The sequence below is a fragment of the Pyrus communis genome, chromosome 3, assembly GCF_041283825.1.
Source record: "Pyrus communis isolate YQ-2024b chromosome 3, ASM4128382v1, whole genome shotgun sequence".
In the NCBI taxonomy this organism is placed as follows: Eukaryota; Viridiplantae; Streptophyta; class Magnoliopsida; order Rosales; family Rosaceae; genus Pyrus; species Pyrus communis.
This window is the reverse complement of record NC_142567.1, coordinates 29,277,881-29,301,479: the sequence shown is the minus strand read 5'-3', so window position 1 is coordinate 29,301,479 and position 23,599 is coordinate 29,277,881. Positions and strand designations below refer to the sequence as shown.

Genomic DNA, 23,599 nt, shown 5'->3' with positions numbered 1-23,599 from the left:
AGTTTGAGAGCCCTAATGCGATAAGAGTCATGGAGTTTCATGTATTGCAGTTGTCCTATTTTCGATCCTTATCTGATATACACTAGTATATCAAGTCATGATGGGACTAAAACTCTTTGAGATAGAGATCAACACTCCTTCTGATAATAGGCTGGACCGAGTGGATCTCTATCGATGAATAATTGTATAAATAGTTGAAGTCCCTGCTTCCACACTAAGGCTTCCAAAATATCTAAAACCCTATTCATTTAGAGAGGAGTATTAACGAGTGTTGGAAGTAGAAGACCTCATCTATTGCTTTCATAATGGCGATACCTCCAGGTAAGTTGATTTCTTGTAATGCACGGGATATGCTTATGGTAACCCTAGTGTCGTGTTGGTTTGCTATGCAGTTGTAGTTTGATTATTCATATTACTGCTTACATGTGGTGTCAGAGCCAACCCAACATGGCTAGGGTTCCTTAATCAATATATGGTTAACTTTCGATATAAATACATGCATATATGTTTTGATCCTGTGTCATTAAAATGCTTCCGCTGCATACTGACAATTGTTTTGCATGGTCACTATATGTATTCAACTATTGCTGTGGATACCTCCAGTTGCGTTTACTATTGTGTGCAGATAAGATCATTTAAAGAATGGTTACAATACTGGAATACTCAACCAAGAAGAACTTTTGGATTCACATTCTATTTATCAAAACCAAACTGACAAATAAGATTTGAATCGTAAACAAGGATCTCAACACCTAATCTGCTCAAAAGTGTTTAGTTTGTTGATTTTGGCTTGTTGTCTAAAGAGTCAAACATGTGATTCATCTGTATTAAGTGAATAATAATCTGCTCAAAAATGTTTATTTATTCAAGTTAAACAAATGAATCAATGTATAGTGAAGTATTGAATGGACAAGATTACATTCTTCATCTACTCAAAAGTGTTGGAGTTATGTAAACTGCCCTTGTATTCAATATTTTGGCTATGCAAATCTAGTATAAATGGTTTCTGTCCAAAGATGATACTATGCTTATACGATTATGTGTCAGGAAATGATTAAGTATCATTTTCCGTCTATTGGTTGACACTTAGATGACTAACAACTGTAAAAATTAACATTTGGTTTTGCAGCTCCTCACATGACATCCCTCAATTTCAACAATATTGAGACCTTGACCGGTTCTAACTACAAGAAGTGGAAAGAGGATGTTGAAATGGTACTTGGCCTTATGGATCTCAATTTGGCATTAAGGGAGGAAAAACCTGCAGCTATTACTGCAGAAAGCACTGCAGATCATAAGGCAAAGGTTGAGAAGTGGGAGAGAACAAATCGGATGTCACTGATGATTATGAGGAAAGCAATGGCTCCATCAGTTAAAGGGGGTGTTCCAAAACAAGATAATGCAAAAGACTTCTTGGCTGCAGTTGGGGAAAAGTTTAAAGAGTCTAACAAGGCAGAAACTGGGACTTTTCTAACTCAAATTACTTCAATGAAATTTGATGCTGAGGGAAGTGTCAAGGAACACATTCTGAAGATGGTTGATCTTGCTCAAAAGTTAAAGGACCTTGAAGTACCCATGACTGATCAGTTCCTAGTTCATATGGCTTTAAACTCCCTGCCTTCAAAATATGGGCAGCTCAAGGTTTCATATAACACTTAGAAGGTTAAATGGGGCATAGATGAACTGATCACTATGTGTGCACAAGAAGAAGATCGGCTCAAGAGTGACAAATCAGTGGATGTAAATTTTGTGCAAGGAGAAAAACGCAAAAGGGACTTCACTCAAGGTTCAACCGTGGCTGCTGGTAAGAAGAAGAAGAAAGAAATTTCTTCTTCATTTAAAAATGCTAACATCATCTCTAAGGGATCTCATAAAATGAAAACTGCTAATGTTGAAACTGAGAAAGAAAATGAGTGTTATTTTTGCAAAGAGACAGGTCACTTAAGAAAGAATTGCAATGGCTTCAAGAATTGGCTTGTTAAGAAAGGTAATGAAATAAATGTTTTCGTATGTGTTGAGTCCAATCTAGTTTACATTCCTCCTAATAGTTGGTGGTTTGACACAGGCTGTTCTATTCACATAACTAATTCCTTGCAGGGCTTCTCAAAAACAAGGGTGATAAACAATGAAGTCTACAATGTCTATGTGGGGAATGGGAGCAAAGTTGCTGTCGAATCCATAGGAAGTGTCAAATTAGTTCTTTCCTCTAGCTTTATTTTAGAATTAAGTCCAGTACTTTATGTACCTTCCATGCGAAGGAATTTAATTTCTGCATCTAAGTTAGTTAAGTCCGGCTTTACATTTATGGGTGACAGTCAAAGTGTAAAGTTTTTCCATTCAAATGACTCGAATAAATTGCTTGGTGAAACTAATCTCAAAGTTGATATGTGGCAAATGAATTGTACTTATGAGATTGAATGTTTTAATGTTCAAAGTGTTGGTTCTAAACAAGTGCTCTCTCATGCAAAAACCTCAATGCTTTGGCACAAAAGGTTGGGGCACATCTCTAAAGAAAGGATCATCACACTTACAAAACAAGACTTGTTGCCACAACTTGATTTCAGCAACTTTAAAGAGTGTATTAACTATTTTAAGGGAAAGCTCACTAATACTAGGTAAATAGGGTCAAACCGTAGCCAATGTCTATTAGAAATTATACACACTGACATTTGTGGACCTTTTCCAATTAAAACCATCTGTGGAAAATCATATTTCATAACCTTCATTGATGATTTTTCACGGTTTGCATATATTTTCCTTATTTCTGAAAAAACTGAAGCCTTGCACTGTTTTAAAACATTTCATTTGGAAGTTGAAAAACAACTGGACAAACACATTAAGATTGTGAGATCCGATAGAGGTGGTGAGTATTTTGGCAGGTTCACTGAGGCTGGACAACACAAATGACCTTTTGCAACATATCTTGAACAAAATGGCATCGTGGCTCAGTATACTACCCCTGGGACTCCTCATCAAAATGGAGTTGCTGAACGAAGGAATCGAACCCTAAAAGACATGATCAGATCTATGTTTTCACATTCAAAGCTTCCAATGTTTCTCTGGGGAGAAGCGCTGAAAACTGCAAACTATATATTGAATCGGGTACCAAGCAAGTCCGTGGACAAGATTCCATTCGAAGCTTGGACTGGAAGGAAACCGAGCTTTAACCACTTCCATGTATGGGGTTGCAATGCCGAGGCCAGGTTTTATAATCCAACAGAAAAGAAACTTGATCCAAGAACCATCAGTTGCAAGTTCATTGGGTATTCTGAGAAGTCTAAAGGGTATAAGTTCTATTGCCCTAACAGTCACTCGAGGGTCATGGAAACACATAATGCAAGATTTCTTGAAGAAGAGGATGAGACTGGCTTCAGTAAATCAGCAGCTTCATCCCCAGATTTCGAAGAAATCCCACTTGACAGTGAGTTAACTGATCTGCACGCATCCACTCTCATAATCCCCATGCAGCCACGTTCTCTTCATAACGGTTTACATATGTCTCATGAAGATGAGATAGTAAATGAGGACCACATGACCCATGCAAAGGCCCAAGAAAACGAAGTACATGCACCAGTACAAACCCCTGGAGAAGATCAGGTAAATGCTCCAGGCACTACAATTTTGGAATTAAATGTTCGAAAATCACAGCGTGTACGAAAAGCAGCATTATGGCCTGATTTCGTGTACCTAAATGAGGCAGAACACACTATAGGTGATGAGGATGATCCCTTGACCTACAATCAAGCCATATCAAGTGCACGATCAACGTTATGGAAACAAGCCATGCATGAAGAACTGGAGTCTATGGAGAAAAACAATGTCTGGAGTCTTGTTCCACAGCCACCTGGGACAACAAAAATTATTGGTTGCAAGTGGGTGTTCAAGACAAAACGAGACTCACAAGGCAACCTTGACAAACACAAAGCAAGGCTAGTAGCGAAGGGTTTTACACAAAGGGAAGGCATTGACTACAATGAGACGTTTTCTCCAGTCTCAACAAAAGACTCCATGAGAGTAATCTTAGCTATCACAGCACATTTTGATCTAGAACTTCATCAAATGGATGTCAAGACGGCATTCCTAAATGGCGACCTTGAAGAAGATATCTACATGCAACAAGCACCTGGATTTGTTGAAAGGGGGAAAGAAACGATGGTTTGTAAGTTGAACAAGTCTATATACGGCTTAAAACAAGCTTCGAGGCAATGGAATAAGAAATTTGATCAGGTAATGGCAGTTTTAGGTTTTCAAGAAAGCAAAATGGATGAGTGTATTTATCTGAAAGTCTTTGGCTCAAAGGTTATATTCTTAGTATTGTACGTGGACGATATATTGTTGGCCAGCTCCGATATGTCTCTACTACAGACAACTAAGAGTATGCTCATTCAAAACTTTGACATGAAGGACTTGGGAGAAGCTCAATTCGTTTTGGGAATAGAAATTATAAAAGATCGTGCTAAGAAGTCCCTTGGTCTCTCCCAAAGGCAATACATCGACAGAGTCACTAAAAGATTCAACATGGACAAGTGTTCGAATGGAGAATTGCCTATTGGCAAAGGAGACAAACTAAGCAGTGATCAATGTCCCAAAAATGAATTAGAGAATGAGGGAATGAAGGATAAGCCATATGCATCTCTTGTAGGGAGTCTTATGTATGCCCAGGTATGCACAAGACTGGACCTGGCTTTTGCAGTAAGTGTACTAGGAAGGTTTCAATCAAATCCTGGTACAGCACATTGGGTTGCAGCGAAAAATGTACTGAGGTATCTTAAAAGAACAAGAGATTTCATGTTAACTTACAGTTATGTGGACAAGCTGGAGTTGGTGGGATTCACAGATTCAGACCTGGCAGGATGTGTGGATGACAGAAAATCGACGAATGGTTACATTTTTTTTGTTGGCTAATGGTGCAGTATCATGGAAAAGTGCAAAACAGAAGTGTATTGCATCTTTAACCATGGAAGCTGAGTTTATAGGGTGCTATGCAGCAACTCAACAAGCCATTTGGCTTAAAAACATGGTGAGAGGATTGGAAATCGTTGACAATGTTGACAAGCCCCTCAAGTTGTACTGTGACAACAAAGCTGCAGTTTTCTTTTCAAAGAATAACAAAAGGTCATATGCTAGTAGATTGATGGATATTAGGTACTTAAAAGTGAGAGATGAAGTGAAGAAAGAGACTGTCGAAATTGAGTACATCCACACGAGCTTAATGGTAGCTGACCCGATGACAAAGGCCCTACCAGTGGGAGTCTTCAAGAAACATGTCTTCAACATGGGAGTGAGAGAACTCTTTGATTCCATTAATGAGTGGGAGTAAGCACTCCATGAACTACGTAGGTTTTATTGCAGTTATCTTTATTATTGTTGACAGTTGTTAATTATTATTGACTTGTTTGAATAGCTGATTATGCTTTGACAAACGATTTTGGTACTGGAATCATTTCAGTTTGTTATGTGGAACTGATATCTGATGGTATAAATCATCAGTTCTCGACATCATGACTCTTAAATGTGACATAGTGTTTTCATGATAAATATGTATGTGATCACAGAGTGCAAAGTGCAAGCAATGCGTGTGTTTTCTGTGGTCCTATATTTTTCTTAAAAATGACAAGTCACTGAGTAGGATCAGTTGCAAGCTTTTGTGAACTCAATGATCATCGTGATTCTTATTGTATTGAGGCATATCATTGACATTCAAGTGGGAGAATGTAAAACCTGTTTGAATGACAATGAGATCACAACTGGACTGCTTGTGTGGGGCATAACTGGTTGTACTGGTTATGTGAAACACGAGAAGTTTGAGAGCCCTAATGCGATAAGAGTCATGGAGTTTCATGTATTGCAGTTGTCCTATTTTCGATCCTTATCTGATATACACTAGTATATCAAGTCATGATGGGACTAAAACTCTTTGAGATAGAGATCAACACTCCTTCTGATAATAGGCTGGACCGAGTGGATCTCTATCGATGAATGATTGTATAAATAGTTGAAGTCCCTGCTTCCACACTAAGGCTTCCAAAATATCTAAAACCCTATTCATTTATAGAGGAGTATTAACGAGTGTTGGAAGTAGAAAACCTCATCTGTTGCTTTCATAATGGTGATACCTCCAGGTAAGTTGATTTCTTGTAATGCACGGGATATGCTTATGGTAACCCTAGTGTCGTGTTGGTTTGCTATGCAGTTGTAGTTTGATTATTCATATTACTGCTTACAGATGGGCAACTCAAGAGAACAATGGCCCATTTGATTCGTAGGCTTTTGCAATACTAACGCTCGTAGTCCGCAAGGCTCCCTTGGAAATTCACCCGAAATCAAGTTGTCAGTCAACAACAAATGGAAAAGACTCGGAAGAGTCGCCAACCAACAAGGTATTGTGCCAGTGAGCCTGTTAAAAGACAAATCCAAGACTTCCAGTTTCCTGAACTTTGAAATCCATGCAGGTATTTGACCTGTCATATAACTGCCATACAAACTGAAAACACACAGATTTTGTAACCTAAAATCAACAGTTATATCTCCATCTGGCATTTCTTCACCTTGAAAATTTTCTGAAAGAAGGAGCACCCTGGAAACGCATAAATATCTTCATTGCCCTTGTGACATTGGTGAGTCTGTTATGAGAAACCGAGAGGAAGGTCAAGTTTTTCAATTGAAGAATCTCAGTTTGGATTTGTCCCTCGAAATCATTTGAAGCCAGTCGAAGTGCTTTGAGGGACTTACATGAGTAAAGGCTTGTTGGCAACTTACCAGTGAGTGCATTATTTATAAAATCTAGCTTACTAAGTTGAGTAAGTTTACAGAAATCGAGTGAAGAGATATTCCCACTAAAACGGTTGAATCCCAGATTTATTTCAACAAGGTTTGTGCAATTCATCAAAGATGGGGGCAGAAGACCTTCTAGATTGTTGTAATGAAGGTGCATAAGCTTTAATTTGGAGAGCTTCCCAACATTCTCACTGATGGGTCCAAAAAGGCTATTAGTAGATAATGCAATTTCTTGAAGGGCCTGAGCATTGTAGATATCAGCAGGAAGGGAACCTAAGAGAGTGTTGTCGGAAGCACGAAAGACCTCCAATTTGGAACAGTTTCCTAGTCCTAGAGGAATTGAGCCACTGAAAATATTGTGGGAGAAATCCAAGACTCTAAGCGAAGAGGAAAGAAGACAGATAGAGGATGGGATTTGGCCTGTAAAATGATTATTGCTGATATTGAAACTGCTCAAATTCCAGGCATGTTGGACGAATGAAGATGGAATTCTTCCGTTAAACTGATTGCTAGATAAATCCACCATCTGCATATAACTTGATGATAGAGATGGTGGTAGTTTTCCGGATAAATGGTTTTCGCTCAAATCAAGGATCTGAAGGCGAGTCAAGGTCAAAAAAATTCCAACCTCAAGAGGCCGGAAAGCATATTGTGGGAGAGGTTGAGATGCGAAAGATGTGTGAGGTTTCCAAGAGAGCGAGAAATGCAACCTTTGATACCTTTGGAAGGCAACAACAAATGAGTTACCCTACCAGACATATCACAAGTGATGCCCTCCCAACGGCAACAATTGTTGGAAGACCAGTTTAAACTGGAAGAATCAATATCAAATGAAGACCGAAGAGAGTGTTGATCAATTTTTCGGCATGCGGGGGTTGTAGCTATGAAACTTGAGATAAAAAATATGAAGAGGAGGCCATATGAAATTTGAAGTGCCATGTCTGTATATTTGATTGCTCACAAGTTTGTTATATATAAAACACTGCTTTGTTTAGACTATAAGGGCTAGAAACATCGAAACATGAACCATGCTTCTTGGCATATGCATGCGAAGAATATAAAGCACATGAGTTGTACTATGTACCTATATATGATTCTTGTTGCCCAGCTAATCTGCCCACCGGCTAGGTGAAAAACGATTTTAGCCTTTAAGTTCCACGCTAAAACTAAGTGGGTCTAACGGACTAGCTGTAACTCTTACTAAGCCCATGAAAGTATATTCCTTAACTTTCCGATGTGGTACAAGTCATGAGCAGCTCCAGCGGGAGCTCCTGCTCGAGGGACGGACTCCGGAACAGGGTTGGATTGCCCGAGGGAGGAAGTCCAGCGTTGGCTGGCGAGGAAGCCCGAGCAGGCTCGAGTGCCAGGCCCGTTGATTTGTGCCGACCCGAGCGCCCGAAGGCAATTTGACATGGACTGACGTCAGGATGACGTCTCCACGCTTTTTGAGGGCCACGGAGACGTAGGTTCCAACGAAACCGACTGTGCCGATGACAAGAACAGATCTCCGCCGCTTCCTTCTCCCGCGACCACCGTCTCCTGCAAACTCCCTTGCAAACTCATCTCCGCCGCTTCCGCCCCTGCAAACTCATCTCCGCCGGTTCCTCCTCCTGCGACCACCGTCTCCTGCTGCTACTGCAACTTCAAATTCTAGGTTTTCAACCAACCCCTTTTCCATTTCGGCAAGACCCATTGCCAGATTCTCAGGGTTTGGTTCTCCGTTGGCGTCAAATTCGATTTAACCTTGCTCTTCTCCGTCTCCTTCCTCCTCATATGGGAGCTCAGCAGAGCTCTCAATCTCTTCCTTCTTCGTCCACGGTGAAGACAAGTTTTCTGAAGAAAAAAAATTATTATTTTATAAAAAAAAAATACTATTATTTTATAAATACAAAAATACTATTATTTATTAAATACAAAAATACTATTATTTTATTGTTTATTGACAAGGCTATTCAAGTGCAACGGTGAAGATGCAAAAAACAGTTACTGTTCACTAGGTGGATTGAATAGTGAATAGTCTGGGGGGGGATGGTTCTCACGCTGGAGTTGCTCTCATATCCTCACTGCCAGTTGTGTTGTAATGCTGAGTTCGTTCACGGTTGGTTACTCTCCGCATTGCCAGTTGATTTTGGAATTGGAACCTCATATTTCTTCAGTCATGAGGAGCTACAGGACTAAGGAGTAACATCAGGTTGGTTGGGCTTCAGAATTGCCAACAATACCAGGTTTTCCACAGCCACCTTAGACTATGACTCAAAAGCACTTTCATAATTCACCCTTTGAACAAAACGTGTTCTGCATTGATTTTTACAATTTTAAATGAAGCAAATTAATTAATTTAATTAAATTATTTCTTTGTCCATTTGCCTGAAATTTAAATCCTCTTTAGCTTGTCGATTAAACAAGAAATTAAGCCCTCGAACAAGAAAATAGAAAAGAAGAAATTGGGCCACATTCAGGACAAGTTCCCGAACTTCCTTGTGAGCATGTTGAGAGTTCTGTGACCGTTGGATTTCAAAAAATTGATGGTGGATTATTTGTATTAATCATTTGTATTAATAATGGTTGATATAGTGATTTCATATAGGAGACTTATTTTGAGGTTAGACATGGCAATACAGTTACGATTCAAGAACGTATTAGTGAGTGGGCTTTTAGGTTCAACCTATACACGAGATATATGATTTTTGAAAGGGTTTTTATGAAATATCATGTTATCATGACAATGTTTTACTCAACGAATGCAAATATTTTATATATTGAAGACGTTATGATTTATGTATTTTGTGAACATTATTATGGCATGATCATACATGTTTTATTAGCTCATCATGTATGTTAAACCGATGTCTATAGTATTGTCTGGGATCATGACCAACTTCACGTGCATGTTCACACTGCATGTTATGCTCCCTTTGGATTTATGTAGTTCCAGCCTTTACTAGTTGCATTTAGCTTTCAAGCCTGAAGTGGGATGTGCCTTGCACCACCTTCACGTGTATTTGTACTTGAGCGTAGATTTATACACCCGACTTGTGCATGTTAGAGTGTCCTCCCTTGGATGAGCTCTTTTATTTTTTTGTCAAACCTTGGATGAGCTCGTTTGTCTGCATTTCTTATGAGAATATTATATCATACTTACTATATTTGAGTTTTATTGTGATATAAATGTATTCTTTAAATTCGTTTTTGATAAGAACTCTCCCTTTATAATTAAAGATGAATACCATTAGACAATGAGGATATACATGTATTCTTGAATTAACTGGTTTAATATTAATGCCTTAGTTTTGATAATTATACGTATGATTCTTTTTTTGGAACAATATACGTATGATTTTTAAAATTTATGAGTTTTACAGCGAGACTCGGGTTATTATGTTCCGAAAAGCAAGGTTTTAGAAAACTATCCCAAGTCCAGGTGTACCAGTATTGTCACTCTCATCCACCAAAAAACACACTCACCAGCTACCCCAACAACTTCCTCTCTCCCTCTTCCTCTGATGTCAAACTGTACGGTGGAGCGCTGCACGGTTGAGACCAGCGATGGAGTCAAGCTCAGCACAAAGCTCTTCAAACCCAGAGAAGAAGAAGAGATCAAGAAGGGCAGCCCTGTGGTGGTTCTGGTGCACCCATACTCCGTCCTTGGCGGCTGCCAAGGCCTGTTGAGAGGAATAGCAGCTGGGTTGGCCGACAGAGGCTATAAAGCTCTGACCTTTGACATGAGAGGGGTTGGGAGGTCAACAGGAAGGGCCTCTCTCACTGGGTTTGCAGAAATTAAGGATGTGATTGCTGTGTGCAAATGGGTTTCTGAGAATCGATCAGCTGACAGGATTTTGTTGGTGGGTTCTTCTGCAGGTATAATAATTTTGAATTTTTGTGCTCTTTTAGAATATGTTTCTGCAATTTTTATTGGATTAAGCATGTTGTTTATAAATTAAAGGGTGTGCTTTTATGTAGATGATTTTTTGGATCTGTGGATTGTGTGTTAGCTTGTGGTGGTTTAAAGATTGCTTCTTTGATTGGTTTGGTGAATGGTTTTGTGGATCTGTAATTTGGATATTAGTTTGCGAAGTGATCAGAGTGTTACGTAGATAACAACTAATTACTTTCTGAAGCCTCGTCGAAAAATTAAAGAAGGCTTTGGATTTGAGGGAGAATTGATGATATGAGGCTAGGATTTAATTGGTAATGTTAGTTATCCCATATAAGTGTGATGAAGTTGGGATTTCATTTGGTAATGTTGTTTGGAGTATTTCTGACTTTCGTGTTGCTGATCGAACTGACTTTCGTGTTGCTGATCGAACTGTCCTTCGATCATTCAAAAGTTTGGATTTTGATCACATTCAAAGCGAATATAAGTATGATGAAAAATGTTATTTGCAACTATGATAGGTTTCTCTAGGTCGACCGGAGATCGTAAATGTTGTAAGAGATGATAAATGATGAGAAGCCTAAGTTTCTAGTAATTGTGAAGGACTTGAGCTATGATTTGATAAAATCTAGCATCACTGCTGCTCCTTAGCTTCTTGTTCTGAATTGCGATTTTTGGTTATCGATGTGTTGTTTATGCTCTCTAGTAATTGCAATATGAAAATCGATACGAGGACATGTTAGAGAATAATTTAGAAATAAACAAAAATAACAGAAATAAACAGAACTTGAAATTCTAATATTTTATTTACCAAATATACTTGATGTGCAGAATGAAATTATACAATAAATACATAAACTAATATAAAATTATCAATGATACTAACTTGATCACAGAAGGTAGAGGCTAGCGTAAAAGCTATGTCCTTCGAACAGTATTTTCGTCCCACTCTTGTGCTTGTGGTTCTACAACGTCTGCTCGACCAGGATACAACTACCAAATTCTACAACCCGCACTGGATTATAGAACTCTAGCGAATTACTTTGTGTGTTTACTCTCTAGAAATTTCGTACAGAAGATAAGGAAGAAGAAAAGATGATCCTCACTTGGATACTATGATTGCAAATATATAGGCTGTTTAACACCCTTTCAAATACATGTTCAGTGTATTTGAAAGCACACAACTCTTTCTAATAGCTGTATCTTTTAATCAAAAAGTACAACTCTTTCTAATAGCTGTGTCCTTTAATCAAAACATTTTTTAATTAATAAATTAATTAAAAAACTTAATCCGAAAATTAAAATTAATGAATCTGATTAATTTTAAATTCCAAGGCCCTTGTCTTGATTAATTAATATTAATTGTATTTAGGCTATATTATATTCAAGCCTAATCCACACAACCATAAGACCCAAGTCTTCAATCCATTTCCAAATGGTCCAAGTTCTAACTACTAAGAAAAGGGAATAAGCCTATATAAAGACTTGTGAAAAAATACTATTGACCAATGTGGGACAAGAGGGTCTCAAACTCCAACTAGACATAAGTAAAATCACAAGGTCAATCAGTTTTAGTGAGAAATAGATGGTTTTTTTTTTTTTTTTCTGCAAATAATCTTGTGGAAAACTATGAAGCATGATCTAGGATCTTTCTGGTATGAACCGCACATAATTGTTGTAGACATGATCTAGGATCTTTGTGATCATTCGAGGGGGTAAACATAATTTCCTCATATGTTTTATAATTTCCCTATGTTATGGTGTAGGTGCCCCGATTGCAGGCTCTGCTGTAGATCAGATTGAACAAGTTGTGGGCTATGTTAGTCTGGGGTATCCTTTCGGCATGCTTGCCTCAATCCTTTTCGGGAGACACCACAAAGCCGTACTACAATCCTCAAAACCCAAACTTTTTGTAATGGGGACACAGGATGGGTTCACTAGCGTGGAGCAGTTAAAGAACAAGCTAAGTTCTGCGGCCGGTCGTGTTGAAACACACCTGATTGAAGGAGCAGGCCACTTCCAAATGGAAGGCCCTGCTTATGATGCACAGATGGTGAGTCTTATCCTTGAATTCATTGCATCATTGTAGATAATCAACCATGTGTAATGGAGTTTCCTATTTCAGAACTGATCGGATGCGCACCAATCAGATTCTCTCCGTTAGCATCGTGCCGCTGATGTATGTATATGCTAACTTGTAATCGTGTGTAATTTGCAGGAGCCTAGTTGGTTTGCTATGTGCTTTCGGTGTAAAATTAAGCTGCTGTCTCACCAAATACGAGAGAAAACGAGTCGTTAATTCAATCTTTACAGTCAAGTATCATCCAGTACGACCCCGAAAACATAATTAAGGTTAAAACTAAAACTGAAACGAAGCCTAACGCTTACACTAATCATTCACTTGATTCGACATCAAATCCGAATATGGCATAACGAGTCTGTATGAAGTATTTCAATATCGCTCATTGCCTTCCTGCCAATGCCACTTAGTTGCGGAGGCAAATCCCTCTTGGAACCCTTTGCAGTCCCTCTACCTCTTCCTGCACCTAAAATTGCACCGCCACGTGCCGTGGACTTTTTATTCCCTCCGCCAGGTCCAGGTCGACCGCCTTTACGAGAAATCCCAGGATATCATCAGCTTCCCACCGAATATCTTCACATGCCACTTACCTAAGTTGATTTTACGAGAATGCTTTGAAATTGCACTGACATCACATGCCACTTACCTAAGTTGATTTTTCTTCGCTTACCAGATTGGACTCAATGGGTTTGCTTAAGTCATGATCAAGGTAAAGTAACGGGGCATTTGTTTATCTTTTTTGCTGGGTAAGATGCTTTATAATATGTTACAGTTACACTAATGCAGAGTAGGAAAAACGGCAGTACGTGTTGAGAATAGTCTCACATTGATGGAAGAGGAACCTTGCATGGACTTCTAAGTAAGTTGGGCTATTCCCTATATTTTCAATTGGTTTTATAGAGGAACCTCAACTTCTTCATGGTATCAGAGCCGATTGTCCCATGTGTGAAGTTAAACGGTCACATGCGTTTCACGTCATCCCATTATGTTGTTTACGTGTTAGGCTTGAAAATTCACCACACGTGAGAAGCACGTTGAGAATAAGTCCTACATAAATGAGAGGAGGGACATGGTATGACCTCAACTTCTTCAGTACCTCGAGACATCAACAAATTGTAAATCAAGACATTTGTTTGCCAAAAAAATTAACAGAAGAAACTGTTACGTTGTTGCAGCAACATGTTTCTTCCAAAATGTGCCATGCTACGTACGTTAACAAGATAATTTGATGAAAAAAGTAAAAATCGTGAACCGTTTTGTTTTACGTTTTCCCAGATTTCCAGATTGTTTTCATGTTTCCAGCAATGGCCAATTTGCAGGATTAAGGTGCTACTGCCACCCATTTCCTAAACCGTCTTTTCTTGCGAAAGTTGGAGATCTGCAATTTTCGGCTTCTACTCTTGTTGGGATTTGTTCAACAACTTCCGGCTTTCAACCCATGCAAACTAGAAGAAGAGAAAACTTTTTTTACTCTCAGAAAAAAAATATAAACAGTTCTCAATGATTCTGCATATACATAGATTTTGGATTTCTGATGAGTAGTCTCCAATTCAATCAGGACCCTTTTCTTAGTTTCAATTTTGTTCTTAACCAACATGATTGCACAACTTATGAAAATCAAGGAGATTTTACCGAATAGTTTGATATGTTATGTGACCTAAACATTTTTGGTTCATTATTATCGAAAATAAAATTTTATTAATGAAAGGGAATATTACAATTTGTGATAGATGAGTCTAAGTTCAAACAAACACAAAACCCTAGATAAACAGAGTAAGACATAATAGAGTAGACAGACTTAAGCAAAATAAGAGTTACACCCCAAGACATAAAGGGAGACCCACATATACTTCGACACGTTGGCAACAGGAAAAAACCTTAATTTCGAGCAGCAAAAAGCAAGCCTCCACCGCTGCCGCATCATCCGCGAAGGAAGAGATTGCCCCAAACTAAAAAGAGCACTTGAACCAAAACTAGATTTGAGAGTGTTGCACACAAGCAATTCATCAAGAACAACAACATCCGCAACCACACCTGAAAGGAAGGTCAAAAAACATACGGGGGGAAGAGGAGGGATGTGTAAAACACCCTTGTTCCAACATGAATCGTTCCACACTTTGCCCAATTTTTCTGGCAAGCTGGTTCAGCAATGTGAGCGTTAGGTCTTGTGTCAAGATAGAGTCCAATATTCAGAGATCTAATTGATGATTATGGGTTGGAAAAGACAAGGGACAAGGATTCTCTCCCTTTATCTTTCCATCCCCCTTCATCCCTTCCTCTCACATTCTCTATTTTGTCTCTCTCTTATAAGATGTTGAGGTGGCTTAACTGTGATAGGAGGAGAGGTGTCACATCCCGACCCGAGGGGGGGGGGACCATTTCCCAGGCCCGCTCCACCACCATAGCACGATATTGTCCGTTTTGGGCCCCGACCACACCCTCACGGTTTTGTTTTTGGGAACTCACACGAGAACTTCCCGATGGATCACCCATCCTAGGAATGCTCTCGCGCGCTACTCGCTTAACTTCGGAGTTCCAACGAAACCCGAAGCCAGTGAGCTCCCAAAATGCCTCGTGCTAGGTAAGGATGGGAATATACATATAAGGATCACTCCCCTGGGCGATGTGGGATGTCATAATCCACCCCCCTTAGGGGCCCGACGTCCTCATCGGCACACACGCGGCCAGGGTTAGGCTCTGATACCAAATTGTCACATCCCCCCACCCGGGGGGGACCATTTCTCGGGCCCACTCCACCACCGTAGCACGATATTGTCCACTTTGGGCCCCGACCACACCCTCACAGTTTTGTTTTTGGGAACTCACACGAGAACTTCCCGATGGGTCACCCATCCTAGGAATGCTCTCACGCGCTACTCGCTTAACTTCGGAGTTCCAACGGAATCCGAAGCCAGTGAGCTCCCAAAAGGCCTCGTGCTAGGTAGGGATGGGAATATACATATAAGGATCATTCCCCTGAGCGATGTGGGATGTCACAATAAGGAAAAAAGAGGGGAAATAATCCTACTCCAAAGACGAGGATCACTTCCCTGGGCGATGTGGGATGTCACAAGAGGGAAAAAAAGAGGGGAAATAATCCTACTCCAAAGACGAGGGGTAGCAAGGCAAGGCTGGCCCTGAGGGGGTGCCAGGCGTGCGACCGCACAGGGCGCCCTGAATTTTAATAACCTTAATAATGTACTACATATAAAAAGAGTGTGAACATAATTCACAATGTTGCCTTAGGGGAATTGTTAAGCGCTGGTACTTAAATTTGCTTCTGTAAGAGTTTAAGTCCCAGCAGAACCGTTTTTGGGCCTTTTTTGAACTACATTAATTTTTTCTTTTCTCTTTAATATTTGTAGTTTAATTTCCGTAATTATAAAAGATAACTTTTGATGATAAATTTATGATTGGGAATATCATAATTAATTAAAATCTTTAAAAGTGTGAAGATGTAATCTTTAAAGCCCCCCCTTTCCATAAATGATATCATTTAATCGAATACATGTTATTCGTTTATTCTTTGGTTAACTTTTAAGGATCATCTAATTTTCATTCTATTTGAAGAGTCATCCATATATATATATATATATGTATACATACATACATACATACATACATATAATACAACTTTGCTCACAACACTAAAGTGGAGGTGAGCAGGTGATGCTCATCCCTTATTGATTACTGTTAAATTAATTTGGTTTAATTGATTTAAGACACAAATCTCGAACTCTAACTAATCTAATGACAATCAACCGAGTGGGGGTTAGAATCATCCTCACTTTAGGGAGTGAGAAAAAATGCAATCAAAAAACTAACAGTTCATTATAAGATGCTACAATATCATAACCAGTGATTTGTTTAACTAGTTCATAATAAAGAGCATCAATTGTTCTGATTATGATATATGTACGGTGATATGATATGTACATAGTCACCACACCATACTATTTGTATTTAAAAAGTAAGGAGTTTCGAATTCAAAAACATAAAGAATGCAGATACATAGCCACCAAACCATGCTTCTTTTTTATTTATTTTCTTTTGCGTTTATATCAATTTATAGACACAAAAAAAAATATAAAAGAAAATATAGCAACCAAAATTTAGTCCTTGTAAGGGCCTCTACTTGAGCCTTACATAGGGCCTCCAAAATCTCAGGACCGACCCTGTAGCAAGGGAGAGGTAGGAAAGAAGGGTGCGATGTGTGGATGGTTTTGCTTTGCTTTCTTTATTAGAGAGAGAGAGAGAGAGAGAGAGAGAGAGAGAGCTGATTGATCATTGAAGTAGTAATTAGAAGAAAAGTAAATATTTTTATGGTTAAACATGTGATTTATCTCTGATTGATCATTGAAGTAGTCATTAGAAGAAAAGTAAATATTTTTATGGTTAAAAATGTGATTTATAACTTAGTCTTTAATAGTTATTTTGCACCAGAGAATTTCTGGCTCAATTTATACACAAAAATCTATGATATATAGATACTTCTGTTTGGTCGCGTATTTTGTATTCGATATTGATCGAATAAGATACTTGTTTGATACTCTTGCATACTTGTCTGATACGTATCTTGGTCAATGGACACGCATTTGACTTGATGGATACGTATATCTTACACTTAGGATACACTTATCCAGCTTTTAGAATGCATTTACACTTTTAAAAAAGATGAGATGATGAGAAAATTAATATGAGATATCTATAATTGAAAGTTGATGAATACAATGAGCTTCCTTTTAATTAAAACCATGAATACGACTCTCACACTTCTTCTATTGTACATAAGCAGGATTAGATTTCCAACTTTTCTTCTCTAACAACTCAAATGTACTTGAATTTGAATGATAAATTATGTTTTAAAATGTATATTTTTATTTGTCGTATCCATAGCGTATCGTATCTTAATTTTTATAGATTTTTTGTATCGCTGTGTCGTGTTGTATCGTATCACCGTATCCATATCCGTACATATCCATGCTTCATAGACAAAAATATTTATTCAACTTCTGGGCAGGGAGCTTTAACTGGAACACTAAAGTGAGAGGTGGTTTGGAAGTTGTCAGGGCCCATGAAAGATTCACCTTTGCTTGCATATTCTGAACAATTTGTACTCTCAGCTCCACTATCCAGTTTCCTGTTTAAAACAAGGACAAGAATTAAACATCACAAACCAAATCGAAAAAGAAAACGCAAAAAGAGTCGTACCTTCTTCTAAGCCTTCTCCACATCATATAGAGCTTGAATTGAACATTGTCCAGGAATTGGAAATATACATTTCTCCACATCCTCTTGAGAAGCAAAGGGCAACAGAATCCCAAGAACCCTACAACGAAACCAAGCGCAACGGATAACCCAACCCATAGACTCTGATCCTCATCGTCGTCCAAATCCTGGTTGTTCTCATTCTCATCTGCATCATTGCCATTACTAGACAAGCACTGGTTTGGAAGGGGGGTGCCACAAAGCTTTGGATTCCCTTCGAATGCAGAGGCATTGAAGCCTTGGAGCTGAGTGCCGGCTGGTATTGATCCTTCAAGATTATTGTATGCAACAGTAAACGTAGACAAGAAATGGAGACTTGATAGCGATGATGGGATTTCACCTGACAGACGGTTACTGTTGAGTTCTAATCTCTCCAACTCTGTGAGGTTGGATATTTGGTCTGGAATGTTGCCCGAGAAGTTGTTGATGCTTAGATCCAGTTGTTGAAGATAATGCAATTGGCCAATCTCAAAGGGTATGCTGCCACTTAAACTGTTGTTCCTGAGGGAGATTACTCTTGGCATGTTGGCCACATACTTGCTCTGTGAAGACAGCACAGTTGCATTATTACCACGTTTGAAGTAGACGGGCAACTCAAGAGAACAAAGGCCCGTTTGATTCGCAGGCTTTTGCAATACTAACGCTTGTAGTCCGCAAAGCTCTCTTGGAAATTCACCCAAAATCAAGTTGTCATTCAACAACAAAAAGAAAAGACTCGGAAGAGCCCCCAGCCAACCAGGTACTGTGCCTGTGAGTCTGTTAAAAGACAAATCCAGGACTTCCAGTTTCCTGAACTTTGAAATCCATGCAGGTATTTGACCTGTCATATGACAGCCATATAAACTGAAAACACACAGATTTTGTAACCTGAAATCGACAGTTATATCTCCATCTGGCATTTCTTCACTTCGAAAATTTTCTGAAAGAAGGAGCACCCTGAGACTTTTGAAACGCGTAAATATCTTCATTGCCCCTGTGACATTGGTGAGTCTGTTACGAAAAAGCGAGAGGAAGGTCAAGTTTTTCAATTGAAGAATCTCAGGTTGGATTTGTCCCTCGAAATCATTTGAACCCAGTCGAAGTGCTTTGAGGGACTTGCATGAGTAAAGGCTTATTGGTAAGATACCAGTGAGTGCATTATTTATAAAATCTAGCTTACTAAGTTGAGTAAGTTTAGAGAAGTCGAGCGCAGAGATATTCCCACCAAAACGGTTGAATCCCAGATTTATTTCAACAAGGTTTGTGCAATTCATCAAAGATGGCGGTAGAGGACCTTCTAGATTGTTGTAATGAAGGTGCATGAGCTTTAATTTGGAGAGCTTCCCAACATTCTCACCTATGGGTCCGAAAAGGCTATTAGTAGATAATGAAATTTCTTGAAGGGCTTGAGCATTGTAGATATCAGCAGGAAGGGACCCTGAGAGAGTGTTGTCGCGAGCACGAAAGACCTCCAATTCGGAACAGTTTCCTAGTCCTAGAGGAATTGAGCCACTGAAAATATTGTGGGAGAAATCCAAGACTCTAAGCAAAGAGGAAAGAAGACAGATAGAGGATGGTATTTGGCCTGTAAAATGATTATTGCTGACGTTCAAACTGCTCAAATTCCGGGCATGCTGGAGGAATGAAGATGGAATTCTTCCGTTAAACTGATTGTTGGATAAATCCACCATCTGGATATAACTTGATGATAGAGATGATGGTAGTTTTCCGGATAAATTGTTTTCGCTCAAATCAAGGATCTGAAGGCGAGTCAAGGTCAAAAAAATTCGAGCCTCAAGAGGACCGGAAAGCATATTGTGGGAGAGGTTGAGATGCGAAAGATGTGTGAGGTTTCCAAGAGAGCGAGAAATGCAACCTTTGATACCTTTGGAAGGCAACAACAAATGAGTTACCCTACCAAACATATCACAAGTGATGCCCTCCCATCGGCAACAATCGTTGGAAGACCAGTTTAAACTGGAAGAATCAATATCAAATGAAGACCGAAGAGAGTGTTGATCAATTTTTCGGCATGCGGGGGTTGTAGCTATGAAACTTGAGATGAAAAATATGAAGAGGAGGCCATATGAAATTTGAAGTGCCATGTCTGTATATTTGATTGCTCACAAGTTGGTTATATATAACACACTGCTTTGTTTAGACTATAAGGGCTAGAAACATCGAAACATGAATCATGCTTCTTGGCAGATGCATGCGAAGAATATAAAGCACATGAGTTGTACTATGTACCTGTATATGATTCCTGTTGCCTAGCTAATCTGCCCACCGACCAGGTGAAAAACGATTTTAGCCTTTAAGTTCCACGCTAAAACTAAGTGGGTTTAACGGACTAGCTGTAACTCCTACTAAGCCCATGAAAGAATATTCCTTAACTTTCCGATGTGGTACAAGTCATCATATCCTCACTGCCGGTCGTGTTGTAATGCTGAGTTCGTTCACGGTTGGTCACTCTCCGCATTGCCAGTTGATTTTGGAATTGGAACCTCATATTTCTTCAGTCATGAGGAGCTACAGGACTCAGGAGTAACATCAGGTTGGTTGGTCTTCAGAATTGTCAACAATACCAAGTTTTCCACAGCCACCTTGGACTATGACTCAAAAGCACTTTCATAATTCACCCTTTGAACAAAACGTGTTCTGCATTGATTGTAAACTATTTGCCTGAAATTTAAGTCCTCTTTAGCTTGTCGATTAAACAAGAAATTAAGCCCTCGAACAAGAAAATAGAAAAGAAGAAATTGGGCCACATTCAGGACAAGTTCCCGAACTTCCTTGTGAGCATGTTGAGAGTTTTGTGACCGTTGGATTTCAAAAAATTGATGGTGGATTATTTGTATTAATCATTTGTTTTAATAATGATTGATATAGTGATTTCATATAGGAGAGACTTATTTTGAGGCTAGACATGGCAATACAGTTACGATCCAAGAATGTATTAGTAAGTGGGTTTTTAGGTTCAACCTATACACGAGATATATGATTTTTGAAAGGGTTTTTATGAAATATCATGTTATCATGACAATGTTTTACTCAACGAATGCAAATATTTTATATATTGAAGACGTTATGATTTATGTGTTTTGTAAACATTATTATGGCATGATCATACATCTTTTATTAGCTCATCATGTATGTTAAACTGATATCTATAGTACTGTCTGGGATCATGACCAACTTCACGTATATGTTCACACTACACGTTATGCTTAATTTGGATTTATGTAGTTCCAGCCTTTACTAGTTGCATTTAGCTTTCAAGCCTGAAGTGGGATGTGCCTTGCACCACCTTCACGTGTATTTGTACTTGAGCGTAGATTTATTCACCCAACTTGTTCATGTTAGAGTGTCCTCCCTTGGATGAGCTGTTTTATTTTTTTGTCAAACCTTGGATGAGCTCGTTTGTTTTTTCTTATGAGAATATTATATCATACTAACTATATTTGAGTTTTATTGTGATATAAATGTATTCTTTAATAAAAATATACAAGTGTTCTTGAATTAACTGGTTTAATATTAATGCCTTAGTTTTGATAATTATACGTATGATTCTTTTTTTTAGAACAATATACGTATGATTTTTAAAATTTATGAGTTTTACAGAGAGACTCGGGTTATTATGTTCCGAAAAGCAAGGTTTTAGAAAACTATCCCAAGTCCAGGTGTACCAGTATTGGCACTCTCATCCACCAAAAAACACTCACCAGCTACCCCAACAACTTCCTCTCTCTCTCTCTTCCTCTGATGTCAAACTGTACGGTGGAGCGCTGCACAGTTGAGACCAGCGATGGAGTCAAGCTCAGCACAAAGCTCTTCAAACCCGGAGAAGAAGAAGAGATCAAGAAGGGCAGCCCTGTGGTGGTTCTGGTGCACCCATACTCCGTCCTTGGCGGCTGCCAAGGCCTGTTGAGAGGAATAGCAGCTGGGTTGGCAGACAGAGGCTATAAAGCTCTGACCTTTGACATGAGAGGGGTTGGGAGGTCAACAGGAAGGGCCTCTCTCACTGGGTTTGCAGAAATTAAGGATGTGATTGCTGTGTGCAAATGGGTTTCTGAGAATCAATCAGCTGACAGGATTTTGTTGGTGGGTTCTTCTGCAGGTATAATAATTTTGAATTTTTGTGCTCTTTTAGAATATGTTTCTGCAATTTTTATTGGATTAAGCATGTTGTTTATAAATTAAAGGGTGTGTTTTTATGTAGATGATTTTTTGGATCTGTGGATTGTGTATTAGCTTGTGGTGGTTTAAAGATTGCTTCTTTGATTGGTTTGGTGAATGGTTTTGTGGATCTGTAATTTGGATATTAGTTTGCGAAGTGATCAGAGTGTTACATAGATAACAACTAATTACTTTCTGAAGCGTCGTCGAAAAATTAAAGAAGGCTTTGGATTTGAGGGAGAATTGATGATATGAGGCTAGGATTTAATTGGTAATGTTAGTTATCCCATTTAAGTGTGATGAAGTTGGGATTTCATTTGGTAATGTTGTTTGGAGTATTTCTGACTTTCGTGTTGCTGATCGAACTGTCCTTCGATCATTCAAAAGTTTGGATTTTGATCACATTCAAAGCGAATATAAGTATGATGAAAAATGTTATGTGCAACTATGATGGGTTTCTCTAGCTCGACTGGAGATTGTAAATGTTGTAAAAGATGATAAATGATGAGAAGCCTAAGTTTCTAGTAATTGTGAAGGACTTGAGCTATGATTGGATAAAGTCTAGCGTCGTTGTAATTTCGAACAGCCTCTCACTGCTGCTCCTTAACTTCTTGTTCTGAATTGCGATTTTTGGTTATCGATGTGTTGTTTATGCTCTCTACTAATTGCAATATGAAAATCAATACGTAAGTAAAATCACAAGGTCAATCAGTTTTGGTGAGAAATAGATGGTTTTTTTTTCTGCAAATAATCTTGTGGTAAACTATGAAGCATGATCTAGGATCTTTCTGGTATGAACCGCACATAATTGTTGTAGACATGGTCGGAAAAATATAAGATGTTATTCATAGTCCCGTCTGTTGTTCGTTTTATGATCATTCGAGCTGGGGGTAACATAATTTCCTCATATGTTCTATAATTTCCCTATGTTATGGTGTAGGTGCCCCGATTGCAGGCTCGGCGGTAGATCAGGTTGAACAAGTCGTGGGCTATGTTAGTCTGGGGTATCCTTTCGGCATGCTTGCCTCAATCCTTTTCGGGAGACACCACAAAGCCATACTACAATCCTCGAAACCCAAACTTTTCGTAATGGGGACACAGGACGGGTTCACGAGCGTGAAGCAGTTAAAGAACAAGCTAAGTTCTGCAGCCGGTCGTGTTGAAACACACCTGATTGAAGGAGCAGGCCACTTCCAAATGGAAGGCCCTGCTTATGATGCACAGATGGTGAATCTTATCCTTGAATTCATTGCATCATTGTAGATAATCAACCATGTGTAATGGAGTTGTTCTATTTCAGAACTGATCGGAGCTCTCCGCAGCGATCAGATTCTCTCCCATTGCAGTGTGCTGCAGTTGTATGTATATGCTAACTTGTAATCGTGTGTAATTTGCAGGAGCTTAGTTGGTTTGCTATGTGCTTTCGGTGTAAAATTAAGCTGCTG

At 39.0% G+C, this 23,599-nt stretch overlaps 3 protein-coding genes and 1 pseudogene across 5 annotated transcripts; 3 read left to right on the top strand and 1 right to left on the bottom strand.

The window, feature by feature from the left end:
* The first annotated feature begins 305 nt into the window (after positions 1 to 305).
* Positions 306 to 2,298, top strand: LOC137732098 (uncharacterized; annotated as a pseudogene).
* Positions 2,299 to 10,142: 7,844 nt separating this feature from the next.
* LOC148698289 (uncharacterized) lies at positions 10,143 to 12,955 on the top strand. Of its 2 annotated transcripts, XM_088691777.1 has the most exons (3): positions 10,143 to 10,635; positions 12,418 to 12,704; positions 12,870 to 12,955. In XM_088691777.1, exons 1-3 carry the CDS (start codon positions 10,281 to 10,283, stop codon positions 12,948 to 12,950), a joined length of 723 nt encoding a protein of 240 aa, XP_088547903.1. In that variant the 5' UTR covers positions 10,143 to 10,280; the 3' UTR covers positions 12,951 to 12,955. The 2 variants fall into 2 exon arrangements, with proteins under 2 accessions (XP_088547903.1, XP_088547904.1); XM_088691778.1 differs by having other exon boundaries at positions 10,144 to 10,635; positions 12,418 to 12,955.
* Positions 12,956 to 17,413: 4,458 nt separating this feature from the next.
* Positions 17,414 to 20,363, bottom strand: LOC137714862 (tyrosine-sulfated glycopeptide receptor 1-like). 2 transcript variants are annotated; one of them, XM_088691776.1, is made up of 3 exons: positions 18,340 to 20,363; positions 17,943 to 18,255; positions 17,414 to 17,871 (listed from the first exon to the last, which is right to left on the bottom strand). In XM_088691776.1, exons 1-3 carry the CDS (start codon positions 20,081 to 20,083, stop codon positions 17,733 to 17,735), a joined length of 2,196 nt encoding a protein of 731 aa, XP_088547902.1. In that variant the 5' UTR covers positions 20,084 to 20,363; the 3' UTR covers positions 17,414 to 17,732. The 2 variants fall into 2 exon arrangements, with proteins under 2 accessions (XP_088547902.1, XP_088547901.1); XM_088691775.1 differs by having other exon boundaries at positions 17,943 to 20,363.
* A 1,265-nt stretch (positions 20,364 to 21,628) lies between these two features.
* LOC137715207 (uncharacterized) lies at positions 21,629 to 23,570 on the top strand. Its single transcript, XM_068454451.2, has 2 exons — positions 21,629 to 22,095; positions 23,095 to 23,570. The coding sequence occupies exons 1-2, from the start codon at positions 21,741 to 21,743 to the stop codon at positions 23,415 to 23,417; spliced, it is 678 nt and encodes a 225-aa protein (XP_068310552.2). The 5' UTR covers positions 21,629 to 21,740; the 3' UTR covers positions 23,418 to 23,570.
* The last annotated feature ends 29 nt before the right edge of the window (positions 23,571 to 23,599 follow it).

Excerpts from the sequence above, each read along its gene's own strand:
- LOC148698289 (XM_088691777.1), top strand. The coding sequence starts at position 10,281 with ATGTCAAACTGTACGGTGGAGCGCTGCACGGTTGAGACCAGCGATGGA. Across the intron at positions 10,636-12,417 it reads GTTGGTGGGTTCTTCTGCAG|GTGCCCCGATTGCAGGCTCT; the intron begins GTATAATAATTT and ends GTTATGGTGTAG. Across the intron at positions 12,705-12,869 it reads CTGCTTATGATGCACAGATG|GAGCCTAGTTGGTTTGCTAT; the intron begins GTGAGTCTTATC and ends TGTAATTTGCAG.
- LOC137714862 (XM_088691775.1), bottom strand. The coding sequence starts at position 20,083 with ATGGCACTTCAAATTTCATATGGCCTCCTCTTCATATTTTTCATCTCA. Across the intron at positions 17,872-17,942 it reads TGGAGAAGGCTTAGAAGAAG|GAAACTGGATAGTGGAGCTG; the intron begins GTACGACTCTTT and ends TGTTTTAAACAG.
- LOC137715207 (XM_068454451.2), top strand. The coding sequence starts at position 21,741 with ATGTCAAACTGTACGGTGGAGCGCTGCACAGTTGAGACCAGCGATGGA. Across the intron at positions 22,096-23,094 it reads GTTGGTGGGTTCTTCTGCAG|GTGCCCCGATTGCAGGCTCG; the intron begins GTATAATAATTT and ends GTTATGGTGTAG.